This window comes from Eretmochelys imbricata, chromosome 1 (assembly GCF_965152235.1).
Source record: "Eretmochelys imbricata isolate rEreImb1 chromosome 1, rEreImb1.hap1, whole genome shotgun sequence".
Lineage (NCBI taxonomy): Eukaryota > Metazoa > Chordata > Testudines > Cheloniidae > Eretmochelys > Eretmochelys imbricata.
Window position 1 is genome coordinate 101870174 of NC_135572.1, and position 22568 is coordinate 101892741.

Sequence of the window (22568 nt, forward strand, 5' to 3'; positions counted from 1 at the left end):
AAAATGCATAAATTGGAATCTCCAGTTGGATTAGAGAGGTTATGTTACTTCTATATTTGGCACTGGGGCAACTGCTGCTGGAATACTGTGTCCAGAATTCAAGAAGGATGTTGATAAATTGAAGAGCTTTCAGAGAAGAGCAATCAGAATGATTACAGGATTAGAAAACCTGCCTTACAGAGATTGAGCTCTTTGAGTCTATCTATTTAGCTTAACAAAGACGGTTAAGAAGTGTTGATCACAGTCTACAAGTACCTACCTGGGGAACAAAAAAAAATTGACAATGGGCTCTTCATTCTAACAGACAAAGGTATAACAAAAGCCTATGGCTAGAAGTTGAAGCTAGACAAATTTAAATTGGAAATAAATCATAAATTTACGAGTGAGGCTAATTAACCATTGGAACAGTTTATCATGGGTTGTTGTGGATTCTCCATCACTGGAAATTTTTAACTCCAGACTGGATGTTTTCCTAATAAACTATGCTCTATTTCAAAAGGAATTATTTGAGGGAAATTCTATGGCCTGGATTATACAAGAAGTCAGATTAGATGATCACAATGCCCTTCTGGTGGCAGAATCTATTAATATGACTCTCAGGGCTTGCCTACACTACCGCGTAAGTCCATACAATTTATGTTGCTCAGGGGTGTGAAAAAGCCACCACCCACCGAGCAACGTAAGTTACATCAACTTAAAGTGGTGTCTATATTGCGCTCCTGTCAGCATAGCACGTTTTCACCAGATACGCTATAGCGGCACAGCTGCACCAACGTAGTGCAATAACGTAGACTAGCCCTAAGTGATGAAGTTTCAGCAGTAAGAATACAGATGCTTTTGCTCAAAATTTCAGCACAACTCCTTTCATCAAACATTTTCTAAATAATATACAAGACAAAATGACCCAGTTTAAATCTTGGCCTTATCCCAGGTTCCCTTTTTCCACCTGCAATTAATGTCTTCTAGAGGTTTAACAACATGACTATGTCCACATATGAGAAAGTTAGACATCTAAACATCAATTGTGTCAAACTCCATGGCCACATTTGTAACTATTCTGCACAGCATAGACAAGAACACCAAAAAGTCAATAAAAGGGATGTGCTCTAGATCAGCTCAATAAATCTTTAAACAGTTAGTTATAAATCTTTTGCTGACTGAAGAGAAACAGTGCCAGCCCTTTTAGTAAGGTACAGAAAATTAGTTCTCCACTGTACATATTCAGTGTTATTATAGCTTCGTTCTCCATTACATATGTATCAAGACTGCTATAACAACATTTGCATAGTGTTTTGAAGAAGTGGAGTGATTCTGCAAGTGACGACAACCTGCATATCTAATTTGGTTTGTTTTTCATTTTACTTTTGGAATGTGCACAAAGTCCAACAAGGGGACTGATAGTCCATTCTGAGAGATTATATATCAGATGGCAATATATATCAAGCAATATCCTCCTTAGATCATCTGAGATATCTGAGGAGAGAGGATATCGTTATCTGACAGAGCAAGCATATCATGGACTGCTTTAACATACTTATTTTGTGCTTTAGAACATTTATAGTATAGGTGTGACACATTCTATTCAATTCTGTTAGGTTCTATACAACACACATCACTATGGCATTTGAACTCTACAGTACTGCTTTGAAGCATAGCAAGCTAAACCTCTTATCAACTTCTAGAATACAGAATGTTTTTGGTGTTACTCCATTCAGTTACTCTCTTTTCTTGTATATGCAATGAATGAAGAGGAGATGCTTAAAATTATCCAAGCAATAGTTTAATTCTGACACAAGAAGAATCTGATACAACTTCTGACAGGGTCTAACCTGCTCGTGATGTTTAACATTAAAAGTTATTAATTTTATATTTTGGAAATGCTTTAATAATACATAAAATAGGGTCTGACCCTGGTTGCAAGACAGACATTATGCACTACTGCCAACCCAAGTGTTCAAAAATCATGAGATTTGGCTTGAAAACATGAGATTTAAAGAAATAATCAATGGTGAATTCTTTTATTTGCTTTTTGGACTGCTAAGGTTCACATGTTCAAGTTTTTCCTCTGCATCCATGAGGATTAGGCAGTTAGTGGCTTTTTAAAAATGAAAGCTGAGATTCTCATATAATCACCTGATTCCAGGCACTGGGACTTTACTTTGAAGTTTTTCGTACAACAAAACTGCTAAGGTTGGAAACACTGTATAGCAACGTACAGTGCTGCAACTCAGACCACATGGTGATGGAGGCTTTGGAACTGCTTAGAAATAGTTCACTGTTTTGAAAAACAAGAAGAAAGTTTCAAATAAATTAATCTTAAGGAAGCTAGTATAGATTCCAACCATCTTAACAACTTATTCTTACCTATATAAGAAGTTAAACAAATGGTGAATCAGCAAAACAAATTAGAAATAAACACTGCTAAAATGTATTTTTATTTAAGTAGTGAGAAAGTCTGACTTGGATTAAAGTAATAAATTGGTTCTTCCTTTAATTTTTTTTAAAAAGAAAATGAGATATAAACTACCATCTCTTTCAGAGCAGTAGAAGTAGAAAGGAATGTGTCAAAATACAATGACAAAACCATGCTAGACAGTGCTAAAGAAGTGGCAAAGGAACTGGATGGCTGAGGTAAACAGTTGCTGATCATGTAAACAAAATGAGGCAGGCTTTGAGCATGGCCAGAGAGAGACAACAGAGTGTAGCAGAAGGGATCTGGGAGTCAGCCTTTGGGCAACTAGTTCCATAGCTTAGAGCTTCAATTAACTTCAGAGTTTCAGCTCCAGAGCAGGCTGTCTCAACAGAAGGCAAACAAAAGAAATAGAATAGGCAAACAATGTACACATTTGGAGAACATATGAGAAAAAGGCAGCAGGAAATGCTGAGCATGCAGGACCACCACTTTTTCAGAGAGGGGTTCCAAACAACCTCCAGATTACTACGAACTCTCAAATGAAACTGGTATCTGCATTGAAAAAGCAGAAGAGCTGCAACCTATATGCTAGCTGTTTATGGAGAAACTGGGGTGACATCAGATGTTATGAGGTGAAATTCTAGAGATTAGTGTGATGAATAGCCTAGGTGTATGATTCAATCTCACTGGAGAAGAGGCTGAGACAGTATGAAGTGGAGGCAGAACCCCGGGAGGTACAGACTTAGCACAACCACCACCCAGTAGGTGCATGGACAAAGGGAGAGGCAGAATACCAGAGACTATCCTAGAGATGTTCCTGAGAGCGTTTCTGTCAGCAACCACTTGAAAACAGACAAAAGACACAGGCATGCACTGAGAACCAAGGCGAACCAGTTTTGGATGCTGAGTACACACATAAGCCAGCTGCCCCTTAATTGCCATCTAAACTACTCCATTAGAGGACTTTATGAAGCCACTGGCTATTTGCGAACAACAAAAAACCTTCCTTGTTCATTATTTTGAAAGAGTTAAAAATAAATTCATTAAAATTCTTATTTTTTAATAATTAGAGTTTTCTAAAGACAATCCAGCAACAGGAAAAGAATTTGCAGTCTGTAAACTGTTAAAATTCCGGGACTAGTTTTAAATGATTCTTGCGGCCAGACATATTTATCCTCTGAAAGGCAAAAAGGGATAAATATTTTCTACCTCTTTAATGGCTGTGTTCTTGCAGAACTACACGTTTTATTTAGAGTACTTATTAGAGAAAACTATTCAGAAATAAGTATTGTTCATGGTACCAGTGTTGCGTAGATTGCTACAGTTTTGCTTAAAAGGAAGGAAACAGCTTGTGGTTTTCTAAAGTAACAAGACATTCATAACTTAAAATTGTCTGCAATTTGAGCATTTCCAAGAGAGTTATTTTTAAAATCTATAAAGAGGATAATCTGCAGCCCAGACTCAAATGCTCAGGAGGGGAAGAGGTGGTTTAATATCCTGATAAAGTGAACAGCAATAAGGAGACGTTACTTACTCATACAGTAACTGGAGTTCTTCAAAACGTTTTGTCTCTACGGGTGCTCCATGTGAGGATGTGTGCACCGCACCTATGTGCTTTTGATCAGAGGTTTTGGCAGCAGTGTCTGCACCCTGCATATTCTTATACTCCAGAATGAGAGCATACAGGGAGGGGGGCCACTCTGGGTTCCTCTCAACCATGAAGTCCAGAGCCAAGGACTCCAGAGCAAAAGGGAAGGAGGGCAGGTAGTGGAGCACACACTGGGGCAAAACATCTCAAAGAACTCCACTTTCTGTACAAGTAAGTAATCTCTCCTTCAAGTTATTGCCCCTATGGATGCTCCGTGTGAGCAGATGTCGGAGCAGTGCCTCAATACAGAGTATGGTGCTGAGGAGGCAAGTGTAGAGCAGATTTAAGACAGTATTGCCAAAAACCATGTCAGTGGAAGAATACATGATAGCATAGTGCTGGGAAAATTTGTGCACTACTGTCCAGGTGACAGCCTACAAGTGTCCAAGATAGGTATGTTCTCTAGCATGGCTACAGAGATGGATTGATCCCTAGTGGAATGGGCAGTTAGCCCTAGGTGGGGAATGTATCACCAAAGCTACATAGCATGCCAGAATGCATCCCAAAACACATTTCAATAATCTTTGTGTGGAAATCAGATGTCCTTAGCATCCTTCTGCAAAAGAAAATCTGTGAGAATCCCTGAAGGGCCTAGGCCTATGAAGGTAGAAGCAAGAGCTCTACTTTCGTCCAGAACATGAAGACAGCCTTATTCTCTGGAGGTGTGACACTTGGGTAAAAAAACACTGGCAACTGATGTGAAAGTCAGAAGAGCTTTAGGTAGCAAATGAGGGTGGAGACAGAGTCACCTTAATAGAACACCGTATATGGTCTCAGCCAGAAGTGCTCCTAGCTCTCCTACCCTTCCAGCAGAGGGCTACAAGAAACAAAAAACTTGCCAAGAGTTTAAAATTTTTTTTTCCTTAAGGCACTAAGGACTGAATTAAGATCCCAAGGCAGAGTAGCTTCCCTTACGTAAGTAAAAAGGTTAAACAAACACTTAAGGAATCTCATCATGGTAGAATGAGCGAAAACTGAAAACCCTTTGATTGGGGGGTGAAAATCTGTAATGGCAGTTAGGTGAACCTTAACAGAGTTCATTGACAAACCCATGGCTTTTTAAATTTAGCAAGTAATAAAGATTCTAAGGAGAGACTCCAGAGGAGATGTGGACCATTGGGCACACCAGGCTTGGAAATGCTTCCACTTTTGCAGGTAATTTTTCCTTGTGATGGGTTTTCTACTATTCAGCAGTACTGTCTGAATCTTGGGAGAACACTCCTGTTCTACGCCTAAGATCCATCAAGGAGTCTTCAAGCCCTGAGGTGAAGCATTTAAAGTTTGGGATGGGTCAGGAGGTCTGCTGTCAGAAGGAGATGAAGAGTTGGTCACAGAGACAGGTGGAGCAGATCATGGAACAATAACTGCCTGGGCCACGATGGTGCTGTAAGAATGATCACCAACCTCTGTCGTTTCTGTTCTGGACCTTGAGGAGCCAGGTCATTGGGGGATAAGTGTATGGCAGGAGGCAAGATCAAGGGATGAGGAGGGCATATCTCAGCAAGTTCCGACTGTGCCCTCCCATCAAGCACAAGTACCAGCTCTTCATAATGGATGGTGCTGCAACGAGATCTAGTTCTGGGGAGCCCCAGGTGAGAGAGAGATTTCCTGAAAGACTGCATTGTTCAACACCCACTTGTAATCACAGAGCAATGCTAACTATGAATATGCTATTTTCATGCATATTCATAAAAGTAGACAGAAATAAGTGTTTTCCAACAACTCATATTGGACCTGATTCTGACTAATACTAGTGTAAATGAGGAGTAAGTCTATTGAATTCAACAAATCTACACTGTTTAAAATATAGAGGGTTTTTTTTGTTCAGACTAATGAATATTCTGTTCATCGAAATAGTCACGTGTGGTTAAAATGACCCTTTTTCAATCTGACAACATATTTCAAATAATTGCGTGCATAAACAAATAGGTTAAAGTCAAAAGTTTTGAATGTGCTTTCTAGCAACCTTTTACCAAAAACTATAGTGCATTCCCTTCTCTCTAAATCATTTCTCCTATGTCTAAAATGTCTCTTGACACGGAATTCCCAGACTTTTCCCTGTTGTGACCCCTTTTTAAAATATCAGAATATTTGTGCCTTGCTTATAGGCTTTTATTTGTTTACACAGGGCCAATTTTATCAAAGCTCGTGCTGGGACAGTTAAAGTTCACCTTCCTGAGCCAGCTAAATCCATTGTCCCAGAGAGGAGATTCAGTACTCTGCAGGACAATTTGAATTCTTGTTATGTTTCTTGGCACCAGACGTTCCCTGTTGTAAATGGGTGTTTACAAGGTCTAGCATACTTGACAGCAAGCTGGAACTAAATTCCGTGTAAAGACTTCAGTTCTACATCAGTCTGGTGTAATAGATTGGATAAAAACTATGGCAGCTCCATTTAATTTTTTTTTCAAGTGAGTTAAACATGAAAATGAATAGTAACATCAGTGTCTTTGCTATTTATTTTGATATTAAACTTATGTTACGCTGTCCACACATTTATGGTTTTCAGTATGCCACAGATTTTGGTTTTGAAAATCTACAGCTGCATTGTAGGAGCAGTCAAGATGGAAGTTGGAGGTTTCAGTAGCTCACTGAGAATCATCTGGGGCTTTTAGAACCTAGATTGGTATGGAAGGCAATTTGGATTGTGGGTTACACATTAGCTACATGTTTCTACTAAAATAATAAAGTAAAAGCAGCGAACTAGTTAATTTAGATATTTAAACACCATCTTAAGGTTTCAGTGTTAACACTTCACGGAGATGAATGGGTCAGGTTACAGTGCTAATAGCTACGTTGTCTGCAGTCTTAGGAAGACAGCATAGCATCAGTTATGACTGGTTCCCATTTTCGTATTTACTTTTGTAATTATGAGGATAGGAAACAATTTGAAAGACAGAAAAAAAGTTCAGCTTGTGGAGCACAGTTCTGTGGTAATGGGTGAAAATTCTTCAATCATGGAATAATGATACCCGAGTGTTTTTTTTTACATTCTTTAGTAGTTTTCCAAAATATGCTGTGATTGGCAATCCGTTACTATGAAAACAACCCCTAAAAAGCTAATACGATTCCAGTGGTGAAGGGGGGAGCTACAGATCTGGGAATTGTAACTATGAAGACTGCAGAGTCATCTCCTTATTTTAAGATGACTTCTAGACTGGGGACCAGAGTCTCTTCTCCCCAGTAATCAACACTAACCACACAGGTTTCAGAGTAGCAGCCGTGTTAGTTTGTATCAGCAAAAAGAACGAGGAGTACTTGTGCCATTTTAGAGACTAACAAATTTATTTGGGCATAAGCTTTCGTGGGCTAAAACCCACTTCATCGGATGCATGCAGTGGAAAATACAGTAGGAACTCTGTGTATATATATCTTCCCACTGTATTTTCCACTGCATGCATCCAATGAAGTGGGTTTTAGCCCACGAAAGCTTATGCCCAAATAAATTTGTTAGTCTCTAAGTTGCCACAAGTACTCCTTGTTCTTTTTACTAACCACATATTCTCTCTCACAAACCCATTATGGTAGAACATTTTGAGCAGGGTGCAAACAGGCACAAAGAGATAGACTGAACATGTTTTATTTATACTTTGCAGCATGTACTAATTCTCCAGAATGAGATATCTGGAAGTCATCATTACAAAGCAGATGTTTGCCTAAAGTTACCACACAAAAGAACCTCAGATACACGTTTTTTTCATTTACTGAGATTAGGAAATAGTGGTAGGTGAGGTAACCCCACCTTGTTGTAAATGTTGGCAAAAGATCCTTTTTAAAGGTGACCCCTTTATAGCTCTAATTAATTTGTATATTTTTCACTTCTCCAAGTTGAATATTTATATTATATTTTTTAAATAAGGAAATTCAAATATTTCATTTAAAAGCCACAAGACCTCGGGGTCCTGATCCACATTTTCTGAGGCAGTGCTCTAGACTACAGAGCTCTGAAATTCTGTAAGCTAGTAAGGTATTTTTCTACACGGATGTTGCTCAATGGAAATCTCCACTAGGACTTGCAAAAGGTGGATAAAATTTAAACTGCAGTTATACTTCAAAAATAAATGGCAAAAACATAATAGTTTACGAATAAAGAGACGGCAAATACTCCCTCCTCGCTGCCTGCCCTAAAACTCAACTGGGGTCAAAATTGAAGCTTTATTCTTTCTGGCTTCTGCATCAACGCTAGTATTAAAAGGTGATATTCTGCCCTGTGCCTCTTAGAGTGGCAGCACAGAACTTGCAGCCCAAGGATGTGGGGGAATTACAGTGGCTTTTAGGGACCTTTGAACCCTCCTGATACTGGGCTGCTGCAGGAGCTAAAGAGACCTTGAACAAAACCTAGATAGCCATGGGAACCTGTTTAAGTTATGGCAGCCTCTCAGGGCTGCCCTATAGGGCTCCAATGCCCAGCACTGACACGTCCCCTCCAGCTTCACCCCTAGCGTTCCCCCTAAGTCAGGCCTTGCAAGGGGATTCTCTGAAGGCAGCCTTTGGCTGTTTTCTGCAGTGCCTGCCACCAGGGGAAATCATCCCCTGTCCATAATGGAAGCTTTTTGTGCCCCTTTTCATCGTTGTGGCCATTTTAACAGATGTCAAGGAGCAGGAGTGAGGATCTCACCCATAGACTCCACAGTTCTGTTGAGATGAGTGATTCAGTTCATTCTCCCATCACTCTGTAGAGGCAGCACAGCTAACATGAGAAAAAGCAGAAGTGTACTAACGCCAATGAAGTAGACAAAAATAGGATTCTAAAAACACAGACAGCAAATCAGTTGAATACACTTTTATGGTTTAATTTTTCTTTTTACACAGATCATGAGATTGTTGCAGAAAAGAGTCACTTTTGTATGCAACTATTTCAACAGCTGGTACTAGTTATGTATTTAATTATTTGGTCTTTTTGTATTTGACTGGATGTCCTCACTGACATCCAGTTTATTTACATCTTTTTCAGTTTTGAATTAAAGCACTGTAACTTGCACTGGCTGAGAAGCCGACGATGCTGTCATTCATTATAAGGTAGACGTCTATTTTAGGCTGTGCTTTCACCGGGCTAGCATTGTACATGAGATGCTATACTGCAACGTATTTACCATATGGAATATTAAAAAACTAAATAAAAAGCGAGTGTGACCAACTTACTTTCGCATTAAGAGGGCACACTGACAGAGCACTCCTAAAAAGCTGTTCTTCAGACCTCCACTGGTTACTGCGGATAACACAGTGCAGCACGTCGATCAACAAGATTCCTAGTACAGCAGCAGCCAGCGTTTTCTGGAAGGCAGGATATACAGGTTAATCATCTTCGTATTATAGCTCCTCCACTAGCCTTGGTCATCAGTTTTATTGACTGTTAGTTAGTACCTTTTTCTTCGCTTGTTTGCTCAAGAGACTAAAGCCATACGTAAGTAGCATACAATAGCCAATACTGGGGAGATAGATGACTCTCTCTGCAACAACAAATCCTACTCGGAAGAACAGGTTACTTGCAGGCAGAAAAGGGATAATAAGAAATCCCAGTCCCAGTGTAAGAATTCTGGAAATAAGAAACAGACTCACAATCTAGCAACAAAACTTAGATGAAAAAGTGCTTCTGTTACTATATGAAAACTGTGTAATAATCATTGGGAGCCATTATGTGGACTTAACCCAGAGGTGAGCAAACTACGGCCCACAGGACCCTAGTGCCTGGCCCCTGAGCTCCTGGCCCAGGAGGCTAACCCCTGGCCCCTCCCCTGCTGTTCCCCCTCCTCCGCAGCCTCGGCTCACTGCACCGCCATCAGTGCAATGCTCTGGGCCGTGAGGCTGCAAGCTCCTGGGGCAGTGCAGCTGCAGAGCCGGCCTGACCTGGTGCTCTGTGCTGTGCAGTGACATGGCTGGCTGCAGCCGGGCAGCACGGTTGTAGCGCTGCCAGCCACCGGTGCTCCAGGCAGCGCGGTAAGGGGGCAGGGAGGTTGGATAGAGGCAGGGGAGTTTGGGGTGGTGGTGTGGAAAGGGGTCAGGGCAGTCAGAGGGCAGGGAACAGGGGGATTGGATGGGGCAGGGTCCAGGGATGGTCGGGGTTCCAGGGGCAGGACATCAAGGGGCAAGAAGGGGGGTGGGGGAAGAGGCCGGGCCACACTCCCCTCCCTAACCGGCCCTCCATACAATTTCCAAACCCAATGCAGCTCTCAAGCTAAAAAGTTTGCCTGCCCCTGACTTAATCTATTCATGTCTACCTCCCACTGAATTTAAATGGCATCTGGGTGCCTAACTCCCGTGGGCTTCTTTGAAAATTCAGACACACTTCCCACAAAATTAAACTGAAGTCAAGACCTGAATTCCAGGACACAAAATGACCCTAATAAACTGGAAATCATTAATTTTGTTCTTCCTGATCCAAATATACAGGCAATAAAATTGATTACACCTATATACAAATTTTTTAAACTAACAAATGACCAATTAAGGTAAAATTTTTGAGTGTTTATTTAAAAAGCCACCTAAAGATGCATCATAAACTTTTAAAGAAGAAACTGAGCTTGAAATAACCAGTTTTCTCAGTAGAAGACCAATCAAAGAAGCCAAGCATTCATGTCAGAAAGCTGGCCTGTTCATCATAAAGGAGAGCCACCATCAAGGTATCTATACATTACATTAAAATATTTTTACACTAATTTTTATTTATAATAAACTTTTGGGAACTTGAAACCGAAATTGGGTCCGTTCCCCCCGTGTGCTAGGCCTTCACCGCTCTTTCAAAATTATTTTGTTAGTTTAGAGGTGATCATAAATGCTGGCCTATTGACTCTCTGTGTTGCTGCCCCTCCCTTGGGTGTAGAATGAAGGCAGAAATTTGGGCTTCCCCTGGTCTTCCCTCCTCTTCCCTTCCAGGAGGGGGAGGGAGTGGCTTGGCTCTAACAGGGTCTGAGTCTGACCCACACACTCCGGCTGCCATTGGATGACTAGATCAGGGCAGACCCACTGACTGGCTCCCAACTGCAGAGGCAGGGTGAAGAGGAAGTGTTGTTTCTGCCCACTGCTGGCCTGTAGCCATTTTGGCTTTGTTCCAACCCCACCCTTACCCCCTCTTAGTATACTAGATCCCTAAGGGGCTATGCTGATGGCCAAATTTTATTTGGGGTCTGGAAGGAATTTTTTCCCCTTACATGGCAAAAGACTGCGTGGGGTTTTTTCCACCTTCCATCAAACATCCAAGCAGTTTGATTTAGGGATTTATATTACATATGTTGCCACTTTGGCTGGTTCCAGTGGGTAGGGAGGAAGGAGGGAGTTAAGAAACAGTCCTATATGAAGTTCTTAACTCAATGTGCTTCTTGGGCATGGGCCTCAAGCACAACTTTGCATGGTGAAGGGGTCCATACCTTGTGCAGTCTGGATCCCTTCATCTCTCCTACCTCCAGTGTGGATGAGGGGAATGGGCTGGGACTCTGACTTCTTGCCAGGATCCCCGAGCAGGCCTGGGAGCGTAAAGGGGGCACTGCCCCCATATCCATTGTGAGATTTGTAGAAGCTGGAGCCACTGGCACCCAGTTAAATTCCACACTAGAACAGCCTTGCCAGGTAGTTTGGGAAGGGGTTCCTTGTTGGTTAATAGTTTATTAAAATGGCAGCTTCTACATTTAACCATACTCTGGTGTGTGTGCCCCTCATTAATACAGACACAGAAGCAGTGAGAGTATTGACTTAGGCTGTACAAACTGGTAACAGTATAGGGGGAAGTGAAGTATATTATAGATTAACATTTTAGAGGGAAAAATTGGCACTGCAGAAGATGATAAAAATTTGAACAATGGATGGATGGCATTGGGATTAAACTGTTTATATAATTTTAGAGCTGGCAAATTTATCAGTTGAGGACATCCAAAAAGTGCAACCTAAACATAGCATGAGAGATGTTAAATTCTTTTATCATATTAAAGGCTTCTATTTACAGAAGCTTTTGGTTTTCTTTTGTATAAAGTACAATTTCCCCCCCACCACCCAATTATTTTCTCAATAACCCTTCATTGATAAAAGAGTAATCACTCTGGGATAGCATTTTATTTTTAATCAATGGCCAGAATCACTACATCTTTTCAAAAAAGGCCCTTTATTACAAAAGAAGGAAAAAAAGAATTGTAAAAAGAGGGGCACAACATACATCAATTACACTCTGCTCTCACCACAAATTACTTTTTACCACCTACAGTGCTAAGGATCTCAAAATGCCATTTCAGTAGGAAAATAAAGCAGCCATCCATCCCCTTTCTACAAGTTTGCTTCCCAGTAGTCAATGCCCAAATTGGGATGAAACTGTAATAATAGCTATAAATATTTATTTGAAATACATTTGCTAGATATTGGTTCCACTGGATTGTTAAAATGATCAGTACTGGATTTAACAAAATAACACTGTACTTAACCTAGTGTGGAATTTAAAACCCAGCACTGTCTCTTACCTTCTCTTATGGCTGTCTTGTGAGCACAGAGCTTGGCATATCAGGCCAATTAGGCAGAACCAAAGTGCTGCTAGTGCAATTATTCTCCAGTCACTGACTGATTTAATAAGGGGTATGCAGCCCATGGACCAATCAAAACACAGCCACCAGGGACACAGCAGCAACCATGCATTCAACGAATAGTAGTAATTATAGTTTATAGCCTGTCAGTCAAAGGAAAACAAACATTTATTTGATACTAAACTCCCCCACACACACCAAAAAAATCCAACTTCAGCACTCTTTGTGATCTTTGTTTCCCTTCCGCTCCACCCCCAAAATGTATCCTTTAAAATAGTAAGTGTCCTAACTTAAATGCTGCATGATTCTAATTACGTACAGGTCCATTAATTTTGCATTTTTTAAAAATCATATGATGATTTTTTTTTTATCAAAAATGTTTTCCGAGCACAGGATGCTTCTCCTATTCAGGATGGGAGATCCAATTGTAGACAATACTCTATGTATGTGGATCTGGGTGGGACAAATCTCTCAAAATACGAGGCAATGTGAAAAAAGCCTAGCTTTATTACTGGGTATGTCTACATTGCAATAAAGACCCACAGCTAGTCTGTGTCTTCTGACTTGGACTCCCTCTGCAGGGCTATAAAACTGCAGTGTAGACATTTGAGCTCAGGCTGGAACCTGGGCTCTGAGACCCCACAGGTGGAGAGGGTCCCAGAGCCCAGGCATCAGCCCAACCCCCAACATCTTCACTTCCATTTTATAGCCCCGAAGCTTGAGCCCCATGAGCCTGAGTCAGCTGACCTGGGCCAGCTGCGGGTCTTTTATTGTAGTGTAGACATACCCATTGTAGGCAAAGGCACCAAAAAAACAAAAACAAAACAAAAAAAACCAGTACAAAGCCACGTATCCAGCCAGAACATGGTGTTATTTTATTCAAAGGTGAAGGAAAAGTGCAGGGCCAACTTTCAATATGTGTTAAGGGAAAGGACAGCAAAAGGATTGTATTCCTTCTCCCACAAACATAGAAAAAGAGGGGAAGAAAACACACAGTACATTAAATAAAACCACACAAGATTTACTAAAAAGGTGATTCATCATACAGTCCACAAATACAAGAAACACTCATTTGATTGGGGGGTTTTTTGTTACTGGGTTTTTTTGTTTGTTTGTTTTTTGAAGTGCTGAAGTAAAATTTAACTTTCCTTTTAAAGACCCAATTTGTTTGAACTTGCGGAAGTATGACAGGTTTGTGACTTACTCTCACAAACAAGCTGTCTGCAAATGAAGCTGGGTTGTCTACTTCAGTAAAAGCGGGTGGTCCTGTGCCCATAATTCTCCAGCGCATGACGAGCATAATGGCCCCTCCTGACAACAGAAGAGTTATCCTGAAGAGGAGTCCCTTTTTAAACAACCCAACGTTCTACAGGAGAAAACAAAACCAGGACAAATTATTAACACCTTCAGATCTTGTTCCCACCCACCTGAAACGGCAAGAGCTGGAGAGAAGACGGTATTTGTGCATTCTAAATATCGAAGGGAATGAATGTTTTTCAGCCATTGAACCAAATTCTCTATCACATGGGTATCTACTTGCTTTATGGCAACAATATTTATTACAAATAAAGAATAAGAAAGAAGCTCTTCAGAAGAAGGACTGTGCCTTCTGATTGTACAGGATCTGATATATATTGTAGGGGCTTTGGGAAACCAACCAACCAAGAAACAAAGTAGTAAAGGTTGAGGATTCCCTTCTCTCTGGTTTTATTTTGTGGTCTTCATTGATTAATTTGAAAAGACAGACTTATTGCAAACAAAATTTTTTTGATAATGAATTACAAAAGGAAAATTTTTCTTTAAGAAGCATCTCTAACAATCTCTGGAAGTTTAAGTTATTTCTCAAGTCAGTTTCTGTCGGGATTTGAGGAACAGCTGTAAATATGCATACAGCATGTTGGAAAGATCAACACTGAGAATTAATGATAATGTACTGTGAGCATTTAATTTTAAAAACATCTCAATTAAATACAACTGAAATATTTAACTAGCGTTCTGTTTTAAACAGATATTTGTATATGATATTGTTCCAAAACAAGTGTTTTTCTCCATTTCAATCTATTCAATGTTGATGTTGATACATGAAAGTTGCACGGGTAAAAATCAGGGACAAGGAGGAAACTGTGGTAAAATTTTTAAAAGTGTGACTACGCCCAAGTGACTTAGAAACCTACATTTTACTGTAAAATATATTATTGCAGTTTATACAGGATTTATTATGGAGAAACAAGACAAGAATTCCATCCTTAAGACTGCTTCTAGTGTTCCATTATGACCTCATTTTCAGGTCACTTTCCACAACGTGGTTAGGGAAGTTTATCTTTCATGAAAATCATCATGGTGGAGAGAAAAATTTAAAATAAACAAAAGTTAGAAGAAACGTCACTGCTCTTTTGTCCAATTCTTATGCCAAGGGTTGAGGCTTAAATGTGAAAAAGAGGGTCTGGATCTGAAATTGTGATAAAAAAAAGTTTAATGTCTCTTTAGGCTCCTGGGGGATTTGGGGGTGGAGAGGGGAGAGAAATTGTAAGGAACTTGAAATGGTCTATATACAAAGACTGATAAATTTCCACGCACAGATCAGAACAATTTTTGGAGGTAGGAGAAGTTAAAATTAATGAGCTATTAATATTTTCCATCATATTTTCATGAAAACTGGCATTTGAAGTTTTCCCACACATAGTCCTAATGATTTAAAATTGTAAACCAGAAACAATGCTTTCAACTCTCCACCTTGTAAAGAGCTTCACTTATAAAAGGTTTATCTTTGAAGCATTTTCCTCAATAAAACTCTGAAGTGGTTCTGCTTTAGTCCCCTTCTAATCCCAAGACTCCTCACTTTTCTTAAGCTGACTGACAGTCAAATTACACTGTTGAGTGCTCTGGCATTCCTTTTTGCCGCTAGAACTACCCCTTTCCCTTGAGCTAGCTCTCTTTGCCCAGATTGGCTGATTCAATTCTACAGAGTCCACTCCCATTTACTGAGATCCCTCTTTAAGCTCCAAAGGGCCCTTCATTCACACTTCATACTTGCAGAGTTTATGGAAGCTCCATAGGGCTTAAGCTAAGCACCAGAGGAGCAACGGTTCTCTGCAGTTTCACACCATGCAAAGTCCAATGAAGATTTTTCTGCCTTGTTGAACCCTCCACAGGAGGAACAGATAATTAGTTTGTCATTAGTAACTCTCCTCTCTCTTGAGGGACTATCCAGTTGCAGTCAAAAGTTTACCCAATGCTTGTTATTTCTGGGATTTGCTTGCCATTGCACATGTGACATGCCAGATTCCATTTTACCTGATAATGGATGAATTAGGGTCCACTGTAGACACCCGTTTATCCTCCAGTAACTGCCAGTGGATTAAATGGGTTCTCATTCACAGCTTTTATGTCTAGATACTAGGAGGCCTCTTTCTTTCTTGGCAATGTGGCAATTTGTGTTCTGAGGGAAAAAGTATTTGAGCTGGATTGCCAAAAGAGAAAATTATTCTCTTACGTAACAAGTACCGTCTGTGCATGCTGTAACTTGCTTTTTCTGCCTTAAAATCTGTTTTGTAAATCTGGATAAATAATTCGTTCTTCACATTGCCAATCGGATGTTGCCAACATCCGTTTGACTGATCTTGGACTGATTCCATATGTTAGAGACAGCTTTCTTAAATACTTGGACATCAGCTCTTTATATATTGCTATGAAAAGAGCTATGAAATGCAGGCGTTTAAGTCTTGCTGGATACAGCAATGCTCTACCATGATCACTCATGTTGCTGAAAAGACGTTCCAGATCACTGCCTTGTTTTGCTGACTCAAATTATATATCCTTTTTGATTTCACTCCCAGCACATACAAAACTGTGAAAATGGCATCTTTTTTGTTGCCTGGACAGCTAGAATGAACTGAGACTGAGCACACTCACCTCCAATGACTTGCCCTTACGTAGTACCTTTTGAATAAGTTCCAAAATATTTAGTTTGTTAATCACCAAAGCATCAAATACAGCATTCAACCCCTAAATAACCAAGAGAAAGAGAAAGAAGAACTCATTTATTAAAAGGGTATTTTAAAAATCCTACTTCTATAGTGAATCACTGTGCTTCTTAATTCTGATTCTGAACTTTTTACAAACGGATATAGTCAGTGCTCCAAGAAAAGGAAAGAACACTACAGGAGACCATGCCTCAGCAGTTGACAGGATGCCACATGCACCCCTGTGCATGGCCAGGCAGCCTCCTGGCCTATGCATGTGTAATGGGAGGCATAAGAACATTACCCACCTCCTCTCTGCCCTCCCCACCCTTTTTGCAGCCCAGGGTTGCAGTCATAGGACTAGTGCAATAAAGTAGATTTTTAAAAGGCACTCATCCCTTACCTCTCACTGTGGACCAGTGAAGCATCAAGCATATTTTGGCGGAATGGCTTCAAGTCACCTTTTTCTTTAAACGGTCACACAGGTTGCCAGAGCAATGGCTTAGACAGAGTTACAGAGGATCCAGGCAGGATTCTCACTGGAATTACACCAATGTAAGTGCCTGATCCTGCAAGGTACTGAAAACCTCTGGCAAAATTCTACAGATCTCTATAGAATCTGAGGGCATTCAGCCTTTGTTTCTCAGCACTTTGCCAGACAAAACCTTAAAATCAGGAGTAATTCAACTGAAGTTAATGGAGTTACACTGGTGAAAACAAGGTCAGAATCAGGTCCCATATATCCATCTGCTCCAGTAACCCTTTTATTCTGACATGCTATTTTCATGGCATATTCTATGTCAAATACATCCCACCCCCACCAAAAATGTTCAGTAATCTTTAACACTTATGCACGAGGGATATGTAGCTAGCATCCTAATATTATCTTTGGAGATGATCTAGTGTCTTAAGGGCTACAAGGAACTAGCAGAAGCACATTGCCAGGTGAGGGTAAGGGTTTCTACTCATTAAGAGGCAAAAACCAAATCAGTCTCTGTCAGCCATAGGAATCAGAGGGAAACTGGCATGAATCTCAGAGTGACTCCATGCAAGGAGGCCAGCTGGCAGTATACAGTGGTTGGCTTACCAAGGAAGAGATGGAAGCAGGGATCCAGTTGGAAAGGGGCATTTCAACATGAGGCACTATTCATTTTTGTGTGTGGCTTCTATGGCTCTTCTTTACCCTTGTTTTTGCTCCCTTTGGCCTGTGCTTCTCTTACTGTGAAACCCTTATCCCTGAGCTTGAGGATGAATATTATCATCCTAACAATGCATCATCAACAAAGACAGACAGAAAATAAAAGCTGAGGCTGCTACTCAAACATTATTGTCATGCTACTCTGAGAAACAACCACAGCATACCTTAAGTTAGAGAGCTACTTCTGTGTCTCCCACACATGCTTTTGAAAGATAGTCTATTTAAAAACAACTCTGCTTACGCTCCAGGATATGTTTTCTGTCACTTGTTTTCTTTATACTCAGAATAATATGAACAAGGTTCTTCATTCCTTAAGTATTCCTCTGTTCTACTACTCCATCCCTACCACTTCTAGCTGAAGCCATTCTCCAGCTGTAGAAATAAACCCCAATTTTGGCATCTCACCAGGCTACTGTTGAAGCGATAGGGTCATCACAAACAGGACGACCTCAGGTGAGTAAAAAGATACAGAAGCACATCAACTCAAACAAGAAGGCTCCTATTTAGATACGTGCTTAAAATAAGGAAGAGAATCAATAAAAGCGATAAGCAGAACAGCTACTTCTGACTAGGTAGTGTCAACTGTTTTTTTTTTTTTTTTAAAAAGGGGGATGTGGGGCATACGAAAACTTCTTTATCAGCCATTTATCAGTCTTGTTCATTTAATCTATGAACAATCCCTTTGTAGATTTGCTGGCATCGTGGGCACAAGATGATAGTCAGACATGCAAGAACACAGGCATCCAATGAGGCACAGATTAAAACTGGCACTATAATGTCTACAAAGCAGGCAACTAGAGACTTCTATAGGTACATGCAAGCTGCTCACAGAGACACAAACAAGCACAAAAGGAATCACATTAGAAGCACTGGGCACAGAGCCTGGCTAGGTCAATGTTTAACATTCATAAGCCAATTTTCTTAACAGACTAATGCAGAAGCACAATCCAAGTTGTTTACAGATGTGGAGAAGATTTGCAGAAGCATGTGTGCAGTAGTAGCTTATGGATGCTCAGGACAGAATGTAGTGGTTATGAAGAGACCTTACCAGTACTGTAATTCCTTGTTCTTTGCACAGCATGGCTATTGCACCAAGAAGAACACTCGCCAGTACCCAGAGTATAGAAAAATGGTTCCCTTCCTTATCTGTCAATGTAAAATATGACATAAAAATGGTACATAAACCTAAATTAACACTAGAAATTTTACTTTATAAAACACAACACTGTTTATTTTCTCTCTCGTCTTCTCTCTCATGCCAAGCAAGAGATTTACCTTTTAAGACTAGAAGGCACCAATAGTAATATACTGACACTAGTCCCTTGGCAGTAGCTGTTTAGTGCACCATAGACACGTTAGATATCTTCCTGTTTGGTAGACATTCTAGTCTCTCCAAGTCTGGCAGAGGCTCCACATAGGTTTCTACAACACTTTATCTTCAAAGATTACTCCCCACTCCGTAGACACAAGTTTATCATTCCTGGCATAGATGTGCTAATAGTGGCCACTCTCCCAGGCTGCCAGAGAATAAGAAAGTAAAATTCCTCTTAATTATTATGTGAGTATCATCCATGTGAGTCATATTTTAACTGCTGCTTAATCTGAAAGATGCTCTGGGTTAAAAGCACCTGCAAGGCTGATTTGTTTAAGCAGTACATCAGAATATTCCATTAACTACTCATGAGGGAATTCTGCACCAAAAAATAAAAATTCTGCACACAATATTTTAAAATTCTGCAAATTTTGTCAATGAAAAAATGTGGAGGTTCCAGCATGGCAGTGAGGAGCAAAGGCGACTGGCTGCATGGAGGTGGGAAGATCACACTGGAGCCGCCCCCCCCCCCACACACACACACACACAGACAAGGCGGTGAGGCTGCACCTGACCCAGAAGCCAGGAGCAGGCAGGCAGGTTCAGTCCAGCAGGATATAAGGGGTGCTGGAACAATTTGTATAGTGAAGGTGTGGAGAGCCACTGAACCAAACTGTAAACCCTCTATATGATGGCAACCACTTCAAGCCAGGGGGCACAGCAGCATCCCCAGTTCCAGCACCTATGGTTGGGGCTCAGCAGGGGAGGGGTTTGGGTGCAGACGGCTCTTTGGGGGGGACTCAGTGGGGTAGGAGTCTGGGTGCAAGGGGCTCACTGCGTGGGGGGTGGGAGTCATCAAGGTGGTGATTCGAGTCCTGGGACAGTCTGGGTGCAGGGAATGAGGCTTGATCGGGGGGTTGGGTATGAGGGAGTCTGGATGCACGGGGATTGGATGAACAGGGGAGCAGCTTCCCAAACAATGACCCCTCTCCTCGTGGCTGAGGAGTGATGGAGGCAGGAAGCAGGGCAGGGTTCGGAGTTTCCTGCGGCCAGGGGAGGTTTCTGGGGGTGGGTCTGACCTGGGCCCGGCTGCACCTTGTAGGGGATGAAGAAGTCCTGTCCTCCCCCACCCCAAGCCAAGCCGGGACTATCAGCTGAGCCTGGCACAAGGTAGGAGCCACCAGCCGGAGCATCCCCAGCCCCACTCTCCCCCATCCTCGGCAGCGATTTACCTCTCCACCAGTTGCTCCAAGGCACCCAAAACAACATGCCCATGCTGCTGGGGAGGGGTGTGTGACCGTGACCGCTCTTACAGCCTCGCTTTGCTTCCCCATCAGAAAGTCATTTTTCTGCATGGAAGCAAAGACATCTGCAGGGGACATGAATTCTATGTGCATGCAGTGGCACAGAATTCCCTGGGAGTTAACATTGTAACTGAATGTCACAGAACTCAGTAACTCCAGTGTTTAAGTGGAGGACCAGTAGTGCAGCAATTAAGGTCTGCGATCAAGAAGCACAGATTATAGTAACATGAGAACTTCAAGGTCAGTGGGAGGATACAGAAGATTACCCGCAGATACTACTGTGGACAGGGGCCCTTAAAGGCAACATACTGCTTGACAGCTGATACTTTCAGGGCAACATAACAGGCATTTCCAATATCTACATCACAACATGCCCAACTGTTTCAAGACATTTATGCATTCGGTATGTTTGGACTTCAGAGAAGTACAGCTGATTTTGTATGACATAACCAAACACGTGATTGCTCATAACAATCCAGGGACATAGATTTTTGAGAGTACCTAGAACAAATTAATGTTTATGGTTTAACGTTCCACTGCCATATCCTGTCTTCAGAATATTTTTGTCCAGACAATTGGATCAGGCTTTATTTTTTGGGGGGAGGGGGGAAAGATGTTTTGGAGGTACTTGGGTTTTTTAAACACAGACACAGTTTTGTGACTGTTTTGGTGAAATTAATGTCAGAAGCAGTATGCTAGAATAGGATAGAAATTATCTTAAAATAATAAATAAGTAGTATAATATTTAGCACCTTTCATGCACGAGATACCCAAAGATCTTTAACAACACAAACCCTGGTAGGGCACTGACTGTGTAGGAAGAGAAACCTTATGTTATTAGCAAGAGCTCACACATACACACCCTTGAACATGGCACCATTTTCTTCTCCCTTCCAGTTTGGGAAGGGAGGGGGATGTAAGAGAGAGAATGGTGATCAGCATACCATGAGGTTACTGCATATGCTTTTTGAAAAGGGCAATGAGTTCTTTTATTTCCACCTGTTAGAGACTGGGCTGTGGACAGTCTGGCCTAGTGGCTAAAGCAAGAGTTAAGCCTACCAGTTAGAGCTGGGTCCAGGATGGGCAGAGTCCAGGAACAAGCAAAGGGTCAGTAACGGAGAGATAGGAGTCTAATGCCGGAGCTGGCAGGTCAACCAGAGTCATAAACCAGGGGCAGAGCCAAGGACCAGTACCAGAGAGGCAGGAGCAGAAGAGGAACCGTGGCTGCAACAAAGCAGGAGCAAGGATGGAACAAGGGCAAGCGCACCTGCCGGCTTGATACGCACTGAGCAGCCGGAGAGCTGATGTTGCTAGGTTCAAAAGCCAGCCAGCTGCCGTTCCTGACCAATCAGATGGTGCGATCAATCAGGTAGCCTGCTGTAGGCCAGCTTTGCTTATTGGAGTGCAAGAAGCCTGACTCCTGCAAGCTTTGATTGCTGACAATATCCCCCTACCCTCACCCCCTGGGTGTAACTCCTGGGGTCCTCAAGGCCTGTTCTTTTCAATCAGGCGTAATGAAAAGCGTGCAGGTCAGGGTCGTGGATATGTTCCCCCGATTCCCATCTGAGCCATATCCCTCCCAGTCAATTAAGTACTGGAGCCTTCATCAGTCAGTGACAGTCCAAAATTCCCACACCGTGTATTCTTCCTACTCTTGAATGGTTATCGGTAGGGTGGGGCAGTGAAAGGGATTTGCAGTATGTAGTTTTAACGGGGAGATATGGAATATGGGACAGTCCTTGAAAGGATTCCAATAGCTGTAGCCTGAAGGTTACTAGACTAATCTGTTCCATAATCTAAAAGGGCCCCCCAAGTACTGTTACAAATCATACCTGATAGGACACGCACACAACTGCTGCAAATTACACCTGGTAGGACACGCACACAAATGATACGAATTACACCTGGTAGGTCACGCATAGTTCAAATCTAGGCTGAGGCACATAAAGTCCACAACTGCAGAGCTCCCAAAAAACACCAAGTTTATTACGCTCAAGCGTGGTGCCCCCCTGCCTGCCAGGAGGGGACCCCGAATACAGATTATACAAAGGTTATATACCTCCTAGCAAAGCATGTTGCCCTTGTGCATCGAAAACCTTAGCCAATAAACGAACCCTTTTCTTATCTACCATCTATCCCTGCTTGGTGCATTCCTCGTGCTAAACTAGTGTGTTAATTACACAGCATGGTCCTAAAGCGATGCATCAGTAACTTTTATTATCAGGGTGGA

The 22568-nt window shown here is 41.6% G+C and overlaps 1 protein-coding gene across 1 annotated transcript in view; it reads right to left on the reverse strand.

Annotated features, from left to right (window-relative positions):
* Nucleotides 1-22568, reverse strand: part of TMTC4 (transmembrane O-mannosyltransferase targeting cadherins 4) — a 57486-nt gene that overhangs the window by 12530 nt on the left and 22388 nt on the right. Inside the window, exons 6-11 of the mRNA XM_077807051.1 lie at nt 18771-18868; nt 16475-16567; nt 13767-13928; nt 12503-12705; nt 9426-9597; nt 9204-9335 (exon numbers count right to left, since the gene is read on the reverse strand). Coding sequence (XP_077663177.1) covers nt 9204-9335; nt 9426-9597; nt 12503-12705; nt 13767-13928; nt 16475-16567; nt 18771-18868 — 860 coding nt within the window. The remainder of the gene's footprint in view (nt 1-9203; nt 9336-9425; nt 9598-12502; nt 12706-13766; nt 13929-16474; nt 16568-18770; nt 18869-22568) is intronic.